This window comes from Protopterus annectens, chromosome 8.part0 (genome assembly GCF_019279795.1).
Source record: "Protopterus annectens isolate FY-2018-M chromosome 8.part0, PAN1.0, whole genome shotgun sequence".
Lineage (NCBI taxonomy): Eukaryota > Metazoa > Chordata > Ceratodontiformes > Protopteridae > Protopterus > Protopterus annectens.
This window is the reverse complement of record NC_056741.1, coordinates 246,298,976-246,316,523: the sequence shown is the minus strand read 5'-3', so window position 1 is coordinate 246,316,523 and position 17,548 is coordinate 246,298,976. Positions and strand designations below refer to the sequence as shown.

Below are 17,548 nucleotides of genomic sequence, written 5' to 3'. Positions count from 1 at the left end.
ATGATGGCAGTGATTCTGGCATTAAAAGCCTTTCAAGTAAAAAACTCCAGCACTCAAAGATTCTAACAGACAATACCACAATCATGGCATCCTTTACCTTATGGCGTTTGTCCTTTTGCTTTTTACTGATCAAGGCCCAGGAACCAGTGGATGTCATGATGCACAAAGGCCCAGCCCTATATGAATCTAAATGTTGCTGAAGGAATTTGGCTGTATGCCTATTTTTTTTAGTATTAACCCTAGCAGAGAACACACAATTAGGAACATTATGATGAGGCTATAAGCATGAGAAACGATATGAAAGTCTTTGTGGGGAATTTGTTTCCCCACATAAAAGGCAATTATTAACCTACTTGAGCATTAACAAAACACATCAATTTAAAGAGATACCCAAGGTCGCCAATGGGGTACTTTTCAGTGGTGCACTGGTGACTCGAACTGACAACAATGAGGAATAGTCTTGTACACTGGACAACATGGCAAGAAAGAAATGAAGATGGTGCAGGTCAGTGTTCCTATTATACCCTCAATGTCTTGATGGTGAATGGCTGCGGAGGTCCATCAACTAGGGGATGGTACCTGGGCCAGCCATGGGTTTCTGCATGGCAAGACACCTGGGCCAGCCACAGGTTTCTGCATGGCAAGACACCTGGGACAGCCACGGGTTTCTGCATGGCAAGACACCTGGGCCAGCCCTGGGTTCCTGCATGGCAAGACACCTGGGACAGCCCTGGCTTGCTGCATGGCAAGACACCTGGGCCAGCCATGGGTTTCTGCATGGCAAGACACCTGGGCCAGCCATGGGTTTCTGCATGGCAAGACACCTGGGCCAGCCATGGGTTTCTGCATGGCAAGACACCTGGGCCAGCCATGGGTTTCTGCATGGCAAGACACCTGGGCCAGCCATGGGTTTCTGCATGGCAAGACACCTGGGCCAGCCATGGGTTTCTGCATGGCAAGACACCTGGGCCAGCCATGGGTTTCTGCATGGCAAGACACCTGGGCCAGCCATGGGTTTCTGCATGGCAAGACACCTGGGCCAGCCATGGGTTTCTGCATGGCAAGACACCTGGGCCAGCCATGGGTTTCTGCATGGCAAGACACCTGGGCCAGCCATGGGTTTCTGCATGGCAAGACACCTGGGCCAGCCACGGGATGCAGAAGTCCCAAGACTAATAACTATAACATTGACTACTATGAACATTATCTACATGCGCTATCTTTTCTTTTTTTCTAGTAAAGGCAGCCCAATACTGTGAAATAGTTAATTCATTATTTCAGTACAATCTAGATAATTAATTCATTAAATAGCATTAATTAATTACAGTTTGCTAACCAGGATAATACACTGATCCCAGCAACCATTTGCAGGGACAGCTCAGGTGAAGAAAATCACAAAAACGATGTAAAGAAGTAATCTGCAAAGAAATCACAAAATGTACAAAATCCGTTAGACAACAGAAACCATGAGCAATTAACAGAGGCTATAAAAATGTGGATTAATTTTCGTAATAAATACAGGAGGTAAACAGACACTAAAAGTAGAAGTATTGTAGGTGAGGGAGGAGTTATGTGACAAAACTCAGTGGAAAATCAATTGCAGTCAGTTTGGAGGTGCCTTGGAGGTGTCCTTTGACGCGGTCTGAAAATGGGGAAAGAGGAGATTTACTTTAGTTGAGTTTGGGGGAATGCTAGAGATTGGGTGCAAGAAAGGAGAAGGAGAGGAGTGGGTGGTACACTGCAGCACAGTGCTTTCACTTTGAAAGCCTTATCTACCAACAAATTACTACATGACAATTCTTTTCAACTAGAATACGGTACAGCTGAGTGTTTAATGTGTTGTTGAATACTGAGAAATCAATCTCAAGTGTTCGTTGTGCACTTATTACTGGCTCAAAGTTAAAGCATGAAAAGGTTTATTTGATTTTTAAGCAACAAGATTAGTTTTAAACGTTGTGACATAAAAGATATTAATATAACCCAAATAGCTGCCACCTATGTGACAACTATTAATATTACTGAAGACAGCAATGGCAAGAAAATGTATGCACTTTATCAAACATTAAGAAAACTAAATCCAGATACAATGCTGAATGCAAGCGCACCAGTTTGTTGATACACTAGTGAAACTATATGGAATGCAGTGGCATATTTAATATGAACATGCATATAATGAAATAAACTGGGAAAGTTAAGGTATGGTGTTGAAAAAAAATGGCTTTTTTATCTCTTCTCATAAAGATACATCCATTTGTGCAGTAATAGGAAAGATTAATGAAATATGACGTAGCATACAACTCCAGACACAAGCTTCATGAGTCTGTGTTGTATTTATAGAAAAGGATGCTCTAATAATTAGCCCTATACAGGCATACAAAAGAATGTGAAGAGGCTAGATTTGACTTTTTTGTTATTGAACAGGTGAAAAAGGATTTAAGAGGGGGTTTATGGGAAGAAAGGGTAGCTTACAGGGAGCTATGGTGGCAAATTTATCTTAATGCCACGAAAAAAACTGGCTTAAATGAAAGTGTATCTCTAACCCCAGTACTCAAATTGAAAGCTGCGGATATTTAAAAATAACAAATATATACAAATAATTTCTTTAGCTTGTAATATCCATAATGGTCACCAGATGGTGGTGTTTACTTACAACAAGTAATGAATTGTAACTAATTTAAGTGTTGCATTACTTCAATAGTAAAGCTGCTTATATGTATTTTAAATTTTCTTCCTGCATTCTATAAACTTTAGGAAATCAGTTTTAGCTTTAGAAACTTGACACATTATATTTTAACATATTTAATTTTTTATTAAAATCAAGAATACTTGTTGTTTTATATGTATTACTGTGCATTTTTAATATTTATGATGGTTAGTAACAGATTGGCTGCTTCTTGATGCACTGTGACTGATTGGATAATTTTTTGAAAATTTTTATTATTTAATGGTTTAATCAATCAATTTAGTATTATCTGATGAAGTCATTGTTAGTGAAGACGAAAACGCAATTTTGCCAAGAGCGTTAATTTGTGTATTTTTACAACGTTTTGTCTAACTTGGTGTCATTAAACAGTGGAACCTTTGCTGGTGTGTTTCCTGCCTTCAACATGGCTGCTCTGGACTTGTTATTTAGTTTTGGTTCGACTTCTTGCAGTTCTTATTGCTCTAATAAACAGTTACATTCAAAGTGTAACACTGTGTATTTCAAGAGCCCAATAACATATAAAGATAAATATTTGGGATTACTATAAAAAAATAACAGAAGAATGAAAAGGGATATTTTAACCTCAAAAGTTAAATTCCCACAAAATAAAGCTCAGACTTTTTACCTTGAATATCAGATGGCAAAGGGTACGTTGGGAGGTAGTCTGACACTGTTTGATTAGGTATGTAATCGGTGCTTAATGTTGTCATTGGAGGACTTCGCACTACCGATGAAGGTTGATGGTGGAGGTTCAGTAACCTAAAAAAGAAAATATTAATCTTGAAGGCTTGCCGCATTCTTACAATTACTTCACAATCTGCATAGTCCTGTTAACGGTTCATTGAGATGAAAAGTTTCAAAAGCAACAATACACTTCTCGTGTTGTCCTGTGTATCTATATGAACATCAAAATGCTAATAGCAAAAAAAGGAAAATGTTTATTTACAGGAACAGTGGTTCGATGACTGACCTTCTGCTACTACTTAGGCATACCTCACACCACCCTTTTTTAAAACTTTCTGAGAAAAATCTTTTTCAAAAGCTCTTTTTAAACTACTATAATAATGCTGCATAGAGTCTGTGAACAAACTTACAGTCTGTTACTTACACTGGCAATTCAAAAGATCACAGCTTATGCTATCAAAAACATGTTAAAAATTAAAGAAAAAAAGCTACACCACAAATCAAGTCAGCTCTAGCTCCAAATTAACCTCCTTAAAATAATAATAAATGAGTTCTACAAATGTAAGGAAAGGGCATCAAAAAGTCATGTTGCACCCATATTATCTCAGATCTTTGGAAGCATCTTATCAGCATGCCACACAATGAGTACAATTATCCCACAAAATGCAAAAGAAGCTCTCAGCCAAAGATTTACAGCAGTGCCATCAAGGTCAGGCCTATCTCTGGAATTCTTCTCCTCACTGGTTGTGTAATGGTTAATTCATACAAGGAGTAACAGATGCTTACCCTACACACTTCCCTCCACCCAAGCAGCAAGAGAAGATATCATCAGGTACGGGTTGTAACTTAAGACAAGATTATCTCCTCTGGACTGACCCACACCGCTGCTGCCCTGTTTGAGGCATGTGCAGAATCATAACTGCACTTGATAGAATGCCTAGTAACCTGAGTGGAAGAGTTGAGGATGGCAGACAGTTCAGCCTTGGCAGGAGAGTCCGGGAGCTTTTCTACATCTGATAGGAGAGCTAGAGAGTATTTCGCCTTGTGGGTCTGATAATGAACTGCCTTGACGGCCACAGTGGCAGAGGTGTAAACGTTTCCCCTCCCAGTCTATCCATTACTTTGCTCTCTTTGTCAGAGGGCAGTAATTTGAAAGCCTTATCAGCTGAGACGGATATGGTAGCTGGGTCGGCAGAAGGGACTTTGAATAGGAATTTAGAGTCCTCAGGCACCTTGTAAAACCTATCAGGATGCTTGGGAGTAGAAGGCTGAGAGTCTGGGCATTTATATGCAGCTATAAGGCATCCAAGAAGGCTGGCAGAACTGGGGGAATGGCAGAAGGGGATGGAGAATCCATCTGCAAGAGATCATAACATCTCTTTTGTATGTCCGAAACCTGACAGCAGTCTCAACTGAAAAATTCTTTCATTTTCAAGATAGTTTCCCCAAAGGTAATATGCTCTCTAGGGGAATCCGTACCATTAGACTCCTCCTCTGGGGAAGCATAACCCAGAGAGAAAGCTATTTGGGTGGAGTAAGCCAAAGATTCATCTCCTGAAGAGTCCTCTTCATCTGAGGAGGTGTTAGCAGACATCCTCGTGAATGGGGAGAAGGCCTGAAAGAGAACAAGAGAAGGAGAAAGCTAACGCAAGGCCATAAAGGCAGTGAAAGTACAGCTGTGTACACTTACCATAAATGTAGATGCTCGAGTGTATTCAATGTTGCAGTCATTACATTTGGGTAATCTGCTGGCAGGTTGCCCTCAGTCGGCCTGAATTCCAATGTCTTGGGTCCTGCATCAGTTGCTGTCTTTCTTCCATGACGTCAGGTGTATAAAGCATGCAGCCGACGTCATTTTCTTCAGTTTTTCGTGCCCCCAAAAAGGTAGCAATATTATATATACATATACATGCATCAGTATAAACTTTACCTTCATCTACAAGCAAATACACCACATAGGTTGTAGAAGATAGAGAACGAAAGATAAACTGTAGAAAGACAGGGGGATGGCGGGAGGGTAACCTGGACTGCAACAGTGAATACACTCGAACATCTACATTTATGGTAAGTGTACACAACTGTGCTATGTTCTTCGTGTTTCACTGCTGCAGTCATTACATTTGGGTAGAATCCCAAAGCTATGGTTGGGAGGCTGGAGCTAAACAGCATTAGGTGTGGCTATAAGGCCCTGCAGCACTGCAGTGGCAAAGCCTGCCCTGAACTTAGAGTAGAGAGGCAAATGGTAATGTTTTGTAAAGGTGTGAACAGAAAGTACAGTTTTGTACCTACCATAAATGTAGATGTTCGAGTGTTCATACTACTGCAGTCATCACACTTGGGTTATCCTGCCGTCAGGCAGTCCCGCAGTCAGCCAGAGTTCCAAAGTTTTGGTCCGGCGTCGGTGGCTGTCACTTCTACCCTGACGTCAGTGTGCCAGGGGGTATAGAAGAGGCATCCGATGCCATTTTCTTCAGTTTTTCTTGCCCCAGATGTCAGGTGCCCCCTAGTAGGTGGGCAATACATATTGCCAATGAAACATGTACAGAAAATACAAAAAATACCTTCAGTTACAAGCAAATACACCACAAAGGTTGTATCAGATAGAAAGGTATAGAAAAGTGCAGCTAGTACAGAGGGGATGGAGGGGGGGTAACCTGGACTGCAGCAGTGTGAACACTCGAACATCTACATTTATGGTAGGTACAAAACTGTACTATGTTTATCGTGTTACACTGCTGCAGTCATCACACTTGGGTTGAATCCCAAAGATAAGGATGGGTGGTGGAGTTAAAGAGGGTTTGGAGAAGCTAGTAGGCCCTGCAGAACTGCAGTGGCAAAGCCAGCTCTAGTCTTAGAATATAGAGGTAAGTGATAGTGCTTGGTGAAGGTGCGCACTGAACTCCAAGTTGCAGCTTCCAAAATATCCTTGGTTGGTACCCCCCTGAGGAAGGCAGTTGATGTAGCTGTAGCCCTGGTGGAGTGGGTCCTAATGCTAGCAGGTACCGGTTTCCCATGATGTGTGTAACGGAAACGTATACAATGTCCTATCCATTTGGAAATGGTCTGTTTTGAGATAGCTTTTCCTTGTGATCCTGCAGCATAGGATACAAAGAGCTGGTCAGATTTTCTGTAAGCCTTAGTTTTATCCAAGTAGTAACGTAATTGCCTGTGAATGTCCAAAGAGTGCAGGAGTCTTTCTCCTTTGTTCTGGGGGTTTGGGAAAAAGGTGGGTAAATGAATGGTTTGGTTTAGGGCCACACTGGATACCACCTTTGGCATGAAGGAAGGGTTAGTCCATAGAGCGACTCTGTCTTGGTGGAAAATGAGGAAAGGCTCCACTGCCATTAGGGCCTGTAGCTCTGAGACTCTTCTAGCTGAAGTTATTGCTAGTAGCAGGGCAGTTTTCCATGATAGGAACTTTAAGTCTGCTGAAATAGCTGGTTCAAATGGCGGCAGTGTAAGCTTTTCCAGGACAAAGTTGAGATCCCAAGTTGGTGTTGGTGCTCTCCTGGGCGGTCTTATGTTCTTAGCCCTTCTGAGGTACTGTCTTAGGAGTGGATGTGAAAATAAAGGAGGATCCGTGTTGTAGTGAGCTGAAATCACTGAGGCGTGGATCGTAATAGACGAAAATGAAAGTCCTTTGTGCAACATCTCAGTTAAATATTGCAGAATCTGAGGAATGTTTGGAGCAAGGGGATTTTGGCCTTTAGCCTGGTTCCAGGTGCAACATCTTTTCCATTTGTCTGAATAGGCTTTCCTGGTGCTGGGCCTCCTGGCCTCCAGAATGACATCCATAACATCTTTAGATAGAGGTGTTGGCTTGTTGCTTAGGTAATTTGCCATGCAGCCAGATTTAAAGTCTTGAGCTAGCTGTGTAGAATCTGATTGTTTTGCTGAGTGAGCAGGTGAGGAATTTGGGGTAAAATCCATGGTGGGCCGTGGGCCATGTTCCTTAATATTGGGTACCAGTCCTGGCGTGGCCAGTCTGGAGCAATGAGTATCATTTGTGGCCTCTCTAATGTGACTTTCAGTAGCACCTTTGCTAGAAGAGGCAGTGGAGGAAAGGCAGAGAATGTTAGTGTTTTCCAACTGAATGAGGGGGCGTCCACTTTCCAAGCTAGTGGGTGTAATGTCCTTGTGCAAAATGTTTGAAGTTGGTAGTTTTGGGGGTTGGCAAACAGATCTATGTCTGGGTGTCCCCATTTTGGAGTTATCATTGCAAATACTTGTGGATCCAGTTTCCACTCGTGGGGATCCATGATGTTTCTGCTGAGGTCATCTGCCAATGTGTTTTTCTTTCCTGGCAGGAATTGTGCTTGTAGTTGAACTTGGTAAGTCAGTGCTGTGTTCCACAAGGTCATTGCTTGCCTGCATAGGGGGTAGGAGTGTGTTCTCCCTTGCTTGTTTATATACCACATTACTGTGGTATTGTCCGTCTTTATTAGGAGTTGTCCTGGATGTAAGAGGTCTTGGAAAGCTGTTAGGGCATTCTGTACAGCTAGCATTTCTTTTTGATGGATATGCAGACGCCTTTGATCTGTATCCCATTTGCCCTGAATGCACTGTCCTGCCATGTGTGTCCCCAGGCATAGTCCGATGCATCTGTTGTTATAGTTTGCCTGGCTGTGGGCAAGGTGAAAGGCTGACCCTTGTTGAGGTGACATGCCTGTGCCCACCATAGAAACTCCTGTTGAAGGCAGGGAATGAGTGGTATCATTGTTTCCAAGCTGTGGCTGTGTTGTGTCCATACGCTCTTCAGGTACCATTGTAATTTCCTCATATGCAGTTTTGCAAATGGTATTAGGAGTATGCAAGATGCCATGAATCCCAAGGCCTGCAGAAATTTTCTTGCAGGGAGTTGGGTCTTTGTTGCCATCATTTTGAAGTATTGAGTCAGCTGTTGTTGCTAGTCTGGCATGAGATAAGCCATCTGGGCCGTTGTATTCAAGCTGGCACCCAGGAATGTTATGTTCTGTGAGGGCACTAGTTTTGATTTCTTTTCGTTTACTGTGTACCCTAGGCAACTTAGAAGGTGTTTGACAAACGCCAGATGCTTTAAAAGAATGTCCTTGCTTTCTGCTTGAATAAGACAGTCGTCCAGGTAAGGGTATATTTGAATTCCTCTTTGTCTGCAGTATGCAATTACTGGTGCCAGGCATTTTGTGAAGACCCTGGGCACAGTAGATAAGCCAAAGGGCAGTGCAGACAATTGAAAATGAGTTGAACCTGCAATGAAACGGAGGTATCTTCTGCAATTTTGTCTGATAGGGACATGCAGGTATGCCTCCTTGAGGTCCAACGTTACTAGCCAAGCCTTCTTGCCCATCATGGGAAGAAGCTGCTGCAGTGTTAGCATCTTGAATTTGGGTACTTGGAGATGGGTGTTTAGAACTGAAAGGTCCAGAATTGGTCTCCAGGCTTTGTCCTTTCTGGGGACTCGAAAGAGTCTTGAGTAAAATCCTTGTCCTTGCTCCTGTGTAGGTACCTGTTGTATGGCTCTCATGTCCATGAGAGCTGTAATTTGTTTTTGTGCCTCCACCCATTGATTTGGTGGCAGGTTTGGCATTCCTTTTATCCTTGGCAAGGTGTGAAAGTGGAATCTCTATTCTTGTGAAACAATGCTTAGGACCCATTTGTCTTTTGTGATGATGTGCCAGTTGTCAGCAAAAAGTGCTAATTTTCCTCCCAAGGGAGCTGCCAAGAGAAATTTGCTTGGCAGTCTGAGGGTTAAGTCATTGTGTTTGTCTTCTGTTAGCTTGGGGCCTGTCTTCTCCCCCTTTCTGGGTAGCGGCACCCCATTGGCGAGGTTTGTAAGGGCCTTGTTACTGACCTCTGCCCCTTGGGCGTCTGTATTTGCCCCTCTGTGGTCTGTCAGATGCTGGAAAGGACCAGTTTTTTGTTGGCCAATTTCTGCTGAAACGAGGGGGTTGAACCTGTAAAAAAATCCTTGACTGTCTGCATAGATTTTGCCTTATCCTCCATTTTCTTTAAAACCTCTTCTGCTTTTACACCAAATAAAACATCCTGCTGTAAAGGTGCATCCAATAACTTTGCTTTAACATGATCAGGCAGGGTTTGTTCTTTTAACCTAGCATGTCTACGTATAATAGACCCAGTCACTACTGCTCTACAGGAAGCTTCCAATGAATCAAATCCACATTGTAAAGTATGTTTGCCCACCTGTTCAGCTGCATGCAACAGATCCTGCATTTCCTTGAAGTCAGGCTCTTGTCTTGGCCTTTTATCAGGAGGGGGATGGGAACCCTTGATTAAGGTAATTAAATCTTCAGCCATTTTAAGCATATGTTTCTTAGGCATGGGACCTTGTACTGGAGACTGATGTACAGTCTTTTTTGATTTTAATGGAGTTTTTAGTTTAGCATAAGATTTAATAGTGAGTGTAGTCGGTTTGAAGAGACCTTCTGCAACCGAAGGCGTTTCAACTGCACCGGAATCTCCTTTTGCTCTGGAGTCGGAAGGGGCTAAAGAAGAAGGATGCGGCGACCTAGTACTCTCCGCTTATGAATCAGAAGCCGTCTGGGGCTCTAAATCAGCGGTCTTCAGGGGCTGCGTAGGCGCCTCACTGAAAACCAGAGAACCGGCGATAGACTCAGCAGAGGCCTCGGAGTCAGGTTTGGGTCTAGGCTGCCTGTCCTTATCCTTGCGTTTTTTATGCATGCCGGTCGTCGGTTGCTCTGACGGCATGGTATAATTAAATTTCCTACCAAAGTAATGTTGTGCGAAATCAAACCGACGTTTGATAGTTCGTTTATTAAACCTAGCACAAAACCGACAACCTGTGACGTCGTGGTCTGGGCCTAGGCAAGGAATACAATAAGAATGAAAGTCCTTATGAGGTATTTGCTTCCCACAAGAAATGCAATTGTTAACTTTTTCTGACATCGGACTGAGGCAAGAAAAGGTTCTAGCGGGTACATAGCTTTATTGAAGACTTCGGTCTGAAATTCGATTTGAAAATCTCAGGAGTCGGCCGACCGGCACTTGCGAACTGCTTCTGTTTCGGGCACCGCGTGGCAAGAAAGACGGGAGAAAATGGGAAGAAGCGACAGCAACTGACGCCAGACCAAGACTTTGGAACTCTGGCCGACTGCGGGACCGCCTGACGGCAGGATAACCCAAGTGTGATGACTGCAGCAGTGTAACACGATGAACATCTCCGAGTAGCAGCCTCTAGAATGTCTTTGGTTGGTACTCCTCTGAGAAAAGCTGCAGCTCTGGTGGAATGAGACCTAATGCCCTTGGGCACAGGTTTGCCATGGTGTAAGTAGCAGAAACGGATGCAGTGGCTTATCCACTTTGAAACTGTATGCTTTGAAATAGCCTTTCCTTCTGATCCTGCAGCATATGACACTAGTAATTCCTCAGTATTTCTTAGAGCTTTAGTCCTGCTCAAGTAGAATCTTAGCTGTCAGTGTACGTCCAAGGAATGCAGAATTCTCTCCCCTTTGTTCTGCAGATTTGGATAAAAGGTTGGCAGATGAATTGTTTGGTTAACAGCCATACTGGAAACCACCGTAGGCATAAAAGTAGGATTTGTCCTCAGAGACACCCTGTCTAGGTACAATATGATAAAAGGCTCTACAGCCATGAGGGCCTGTAGCTCTGAGACTCTTCTTGCTGAAGTAATTGCTAGTAGCAGAGCTGTCTCCCATGATAAGAACTTTATATCAGCGGTAGCAGCTGGTTCAAATGGTGGCAGGGTGAGCTTTTCCAACGCATAAATGAGGTCCCATGCAGGTAATGGTGATCTTCTAGGCGGCCTTAAATTTTTGGCTCCTCTAAGATTCTGCTTTAGTAAAGGATGAGAAAAGATTGGTGGCTCTGTATTGTAATGAGCCGAAATGGCAGAGGCATGGATTTTGATTGATGAGAAAGATAGGCCTTTGTCAAGCATCTCAGTTAAGTACTTTAATAACCGAGGAATATGCGGTTCTGCAGTATCAGTTCCTTGTGCTCGATGTGTTTTGTTTTCCTGGCAGGAATTGAGCTTGAAGATGTATTTGGTAGGTCAAAGCTGTGTCCCACAGTGCCATGGCTAATCTGCAAAGGGGGTATGAGTGTGTGCCCCCTTGCTTGTTTATATACCACATGACTGTGGTGTTGTCCGTCTATCAGTAGTTGCCCTGGATGAAGTAAGCCCTTGAAGGCTGTTAGGGCATTTTGAACAGCTAGCATCTCTTTCTGGTTGATATGTAGATGCATTTGTTATGGTGCCCATATTCTCTGAATGCATCTTCCTGCCATGTGGGCCCCCCCAGGCATAATCTGATGCGTCTGCTGTTAAGCTTTGGATGGCAGGGGGTAGAGTGAAGGGCCGTCCCATGTTTTGGTGACAGGCCTTTGCCCACCACAGAAACTCCTGTTGTGGGCAGGGAATGAGACGACTCATTGTTTCCAGACTGTGTGAATGTTGACTCCATAAACTTTTTAGATACCATTGAAGTTTCCTCATATGCAGTCTTGCATATGGAATTAGTAGGATGCAGGATGCCATGAAGCCAGAGCCTGCAGAATTTGTCTTGCAAAAGACTGGGTTTTTGTTGCCATCAGTTTGAAGTAAGTAGTCAGTTGCCTTTGTTTGTCTGGCGTGAGGTAAGCCATCTGGGCAGGTGTATTCAAGCTTGCACCCAGGAATGTCATCTTTTGAGAGGGTACCAGATGAGATTTCTTTTCGTTTATTGTGTACCCTAGGCATGTTAGAAGCCTTTTCACAAATGCCAGGTGTCGAAGAAAAGTGTCCTTGTTCTCTGCTTGAGTGAGACAGTCGTCCAAGTAAGGATATATTTGTATACTTCTTTGTCTGCAAAATGCAATTACTGGTGCCAGGCACTTTGTAAAGACCCTGGGTGCAGTAGATAAGCCAAAGGGCAGTGCAGAGAATTGGTAAGCCAGCCTTGAATCTGAGGTATTTTCTGCATGACTGTCTTATTGGGAACATGCAGGTATGCCTCTTTTAGGTCTAAAGTCACCAGCCAAGCATTCTTGCCCAGCATGGGCAGAAGCTGCTGCAAAGTCAGCATTTTGAATTTTGGAATGTTCAGGTATGTGTTCAAAATCGATAAATCCAGTATTGGCCGCCAAACCTTGTCCTTTATGGGTACCAAGAACAGTCCAGTAAAAACCTTGTCCTTTTTCCTGATCTGGTACTGTCTGAATGGCCCCATATCCATGAGGGAAGTAACCTGTTTCTGTGCCTCTGCCCATTGATTTTTTGGCAGATCTGGCCAACCATCTGTTATTGGCAGAGTGTGGAAATGGAATCTGTATCCCTGTGATACAATGTTTAGTACCCACTTGTCCTGGGTTATTAACTGCCAGTTTTGAGCAAAAAGTGCTAATTTTCCCCCTTATGGGTGCTGCCAAAAGATAAGTGCTTGGTGTAGGCAGAGGGAAGTCATTGGGATTGCTTTCTGTAGGTTTGCGCTTTACTTCCTCCAGATTTGGAGGATGCACCCCATTGCTTTGACCTGTATGAGTCTTGCACCTGGCATCTGGAACCCTTAGGGCGTCTGGATTTGCCCCTTTGAGCTCTGTCTGACACAGGAAAGGATACATTTTTTTTGTAGGCCAGTGTCTACTGAATCTTGGTGGTTGCACTTATAAGAAGTCCTTAACAGTTTGCATAGACATAGCTTTGTCTTTCATTTTCTTTAAAGCCTCTTCTGCCTTAATACCAAACAGGGAATCATGCTGTAAAGGTGCATCTAGCAATTTTGCTTTAACATGATCAGGCAAATTTTGTTCCTTTAACCAGGCATGCCTCCTAATCACAGATCCAGTAACTGTGGCCCTGCAGGAGGCCTCTAAAGAATCAAAACCTACATTGCAAAGTATGCTTTCCAACTTCTTCAGCTGCATGCAATGATTCCTGCAATTCTTTATTTTCTGCACATTCTGAAATCAACATAATTTTCTGTTTCAGCAATCCCATAACATGTCGTTGGTACTTAAGCATATGAAACTGACAGTTTAAGGCCCTGATTGCCAAGGTTGCAGATGTATAAACCTTTTTACCCCATCTGTCCAGTGCCCTTGAATCTCTGTCAGAGCGGGGTAGGATTTTTTGATGTTGAGGCCTTAACTCCCTTTGGACCCTGTGAAATAGTTTCAGGATAAGCAGCAGGGTTTCTAAATAAAAATTTATGTGAGTCAGGGGCCCTGTAATATCTGTCAGGCTTACTGGGAGCCGGAGGTAAGGAGTCAGGGGTCAAGCTCGACTCCGAAAACACATCATCCACAATGTCTAAAACAGGGGGAATGGCTAAAGGCTTGTGCTGAGGGAGAAGAAGGAAATCACTGAGCCTCTTTTTTGATTCTGAGAAGTCTTGACTCTCCCAGTGAAAATGCTCCCTCAAAGTATGCAAGGTTTCTCCAAATGAATAATCCTCAGGAAGAGATGCAGATGGAACAGACTCCTCAGCATCAGAGTCCTCATAGGGAGGTATAGATAATTCCTGATCAGAAGAGGAATCAGAAGAAATAGAAACCTGATCTGAAGATTCATAATCAATGTCTTGCCTAGGCCTCTTATCTGGAGGGGAATGGGTGCCCCTGATCAAGGTAATAAGGTCTTCAGCCATTTTGATCATCTGTTTTTTAGGCATACAGGCCTGTGCACGTGGCTCATGCATCAGTTTTTAGTTTTAGAAGTTGCTTTTGTCTTTGGTTTTGCAGCTGTCGGTTTGATATACAAATGTTGAGGTCTGAAAACACCCTCAGATGCCGGTGCCTGCTCAGCGGCTCCGGACCCATCAGAGGGAGATACATCCGTCGGTCAAATACCTTGAGTATCTTGTGGCATGCCAGACTCCACATGGGTGTTGGTAGAGGCCTGCGACTCGAAGGTAGCGGGTATCAGGGGCTGCGAAAGCATCTCACTGAGTACCGGCGACTGGCTTAGGAGAAGCTTCGTCGTCTGTTTTGGATCTTGACTGCCTTTCTCTGTCCTTTTCTTTGTGTTTTTTATGTACTCCGGTAGCCTGATTGCTATCCGACGACATTTCTGTTTAGTTAAATCTGTTTCCAAAATACTTTGATGCAAAAATATACCGACGCTTAATAGTGCGTGGGCTAAATCTAGCACAAAACCGACAGCCAGGCATGCTGTGATCAGGGCCAAGGCAAGGAATACAGTATAAATGGAAATCCTTATGAGGTATTTGCTTCCCACAAGTAATGCAATTATTAACTTTTTCTGACATCGGTAAAAAAGCAAGAAAAAAGTTTCCCCAACGGGGTACTTAGCTTTAGTGAAGACTTTGGTTCTGAAACTCAAACTCGAATATTTCAGTAGTCTGCAGACCTGCACTTGTGAAATGCTTCTGTTTCGGGCACCGCACGGCAAGAAAGACTAAAGAAAATGGTGTTGGCTGCATGCTTTATACCCCTGATGACCTGACATCATGGAAGAGAAGACAGCAACCGACGCAGGACCCAAGACTTTGGAATTCAGGCCGACTGAGGGCAACCAGCCAGCAGATTACCCAAATGTAATGACTGCAACAGTGAAACACAAAGAACATCAGGCTTTGCGAAAGGCCTGACAATCAGGATCTTGTTCCTGTGGAATAGGAGCAACATGCTTAGTTTATTTTTCTTGGGTGCTTCCCTGTGATGGAAGGTGAATGGGCCCCAACATCTGCCTGCACTCCACAATGTCCATATGCACATCCTCCCACACAATGATTTGGGTGATACCACGAGGGCTTTCAGAAATTACAAGCTGTGGTTCCCCCCTTTCGCCTGAATCAGATGCCTGCATTTTCCTTGTGGATGTGCTGGACTCCTTCAGGGCTTCCCCTTTTGTACCTGCTGAAGGGACATCCGACTCCGGTATGGTCTCCAAGCCTACATCAGTCTCGGGAAGGACGTCAGAAGAGAGGAAGCAGCAGGAAGATCAGGCTGAGGTTTCTTGGTCTTTTTTGATTGTGGCTCATCCAAATGACCTGATGTAACCTCCATATCACGTGCTAAACGTTTAAGACACTGGCTCTCCAAGTAAAGCTCAAGGGAAGCTAAATGGCTCAAGGGTTTTCGGGACAAACAACTTACAAACAGCACAAGCGGTATGGTCATGGTCTGGGCAGGTTACGGGAGTCCTTATGTGGAATCTGCCTCCCACATTGACACTTGCCCTTCCTAGTTGATATGAAATCACCCAAAAAACAAACAGTAGCCAAAACTTTTAAGAAGAAAATCCCCTACGGGGTACTTATCTGAGCCACTAACCTGCCGAGCGAATGTCTGGAGCAGGCAATCAAGCAAGTGGCAAAAAAGTTCTGTGGTTGGTACGTGCTGACATCCACTTTATACTAGTCTCTTTATGGCCGATGTATGCATGATTATGTGTGGTGTCACAGGTACCTTTGCATACTGGCCGGACATACAAGTCAGCCAGAGACGAACTCTCTAATGTGATGAATACTGTAGCATATGAATAAAAGGACAACTTAACATAACAGCAAATCTCCTACTTGATCACTACTGCAGTATTCCCAACTGCTGGGTTCTCTCTCCAAATTACCTCGATGTCCAGCCAAGGTACCAAAGCCAAAACCTCCCACAGAACCATACATCCAACATAGGATCTAAGCCCAAGGGTGTAAAGTGGCATAAGAGGATGTATGACCATGAGATTCTTAGACCAACTCAAAGCCAGTAGACTTGGAGACACCTGAGGAACAGTAAAATAATGGTAAAAAGTCAGCTAAGAGGAGGGAAAGTAGAGACTGGCTCCCCTTCGGTCCATAAAAAAAGAGAGGACCATTATAACATAAACAGAAGGAAGGTAGGGTGGGAAAGAATATTGCAACAGTGATCAGTAGGACATCTGCTGTTATAAGTTCTTAAACAACTGTAGTACATCCTTCTTTAGATCACTGTTGGAACATTCTAAACTGCTAGATGATTCACAAGGTTTAATATTTAGTAAGGGTGGACATATCAGGCATAGGAGAATTGTCAATATATCCAGAGGGAACAGATCTGGAAAAGGAGTCTCTGGATCTTGGAAAAAGCATCTACCTTATAATGTTTAGTGAAAGTGTGCACAGAAGACCAAGAGGCTGTCTCTAGAATAGCTCTAGAAGCAATTTATTTGTGAATGCTCCAGAGGAGGCAACTACTCTACTGCAATGCACTTTAACTGGAGAAGGTAAGGATTTACCATAGTGGATGTAGCAAAAGGAAATAGACTTAAAAATGTAGTTAGACAAAAGTTATTTACTTACCATAACGCTAGATCCCTGCTGTCTTGTTTTCATCTGTTTCAACCTTTGGGGTATCGGATCCAATCAGATCTGACATCAGTACCTTTTAGAAAGTGTGGATCCAGGGTTCTAATTCCTACCCTTCTCATAATTCCCTCTTCTGTTCCCCCAAAATACCTCAGATCGAGTTTACCTGCTCATTATCAGAAATATAATCCACAATCATCAAACAGGACAGATGGACTAAGAAAGAGGCCATAATGTGAGAAACAGCAATCAAAGGCTGCCCAAGGACAATGCCGCTTGTGACGTCTAGCCGTTCAAAAGGAGCACCAGGTGACAATTTTGGAAGTGGGATGGAGGGAGACATGTTGAACTGGATGAAAACAATGTAACACAGACTTAGGGTTATGGTTACTACGTAAATTTTATATGCAATGTTGTCTGAACTTGCTCGCTTCAACCTTTGAGACAGATTCACAAACTACCAAAAAATCTAAGTTATGTAATCATCATAAAGATAGATCTGTGATGTCTGTTTCTGTTCTTCCTCAACATATAGGTTTCAGATCTGACTTTGGTCACATTTAAGCTTTGGATCCATGTTTAGGTTCCTCCATTTACCCATACTCCCTTTGTAAGGAGCGAGTTACCTCAGATCAAGTTTGCTCATCCAAAACACATTTAGGAAAATAAAGAGGGTAATATTAGGAAAATAAAGTAATAGCAAGAAACTATCCGACTTAAGCACTGCCAGCCTCCACAGAAAAAGAGAAAACCCTCCAGAAGCCATGGCTAGGTCAGCTACAGTCATCCAGATATGATAATCTAGGAAAGTATACACAAAAAAGAAGAGGGTGGGTGGGTAGTTGAACAGAATCATAAAAACAAATGTATTGTTATGGTATATGAAGCATCAGATGCCAATCCC

At 43.3% G+C, this 17,548-nt stretch overlaps 1 protein-coding gene across 2 annotated transcripts in view; it reads right to left on the bottom strand.

Annotated features, from left to right (window-relative positions):
* PIAS3 (protein inhibitor of activated STAT 3) overlaps positions 1 to 17,548 on the bottom strand; it is a 1,163,468-nt gene that overhangs the window by 75,071 nt on the left and 1,070,849 nt on the right. For both annotated transcript variants that reach the window (XM_044079722.1, XM_044079721.1), the window contains exon 12: positions 3,330 to 3,463. In XM_044079722.1, coding sequence (XP_043935657.1) covers positions 3,330 to 3,463 — 134 coding nt within the window. The remainder of the gene's footprint in view (positions 1 to 3,329; positions 3,464 to 17,548) is intronic.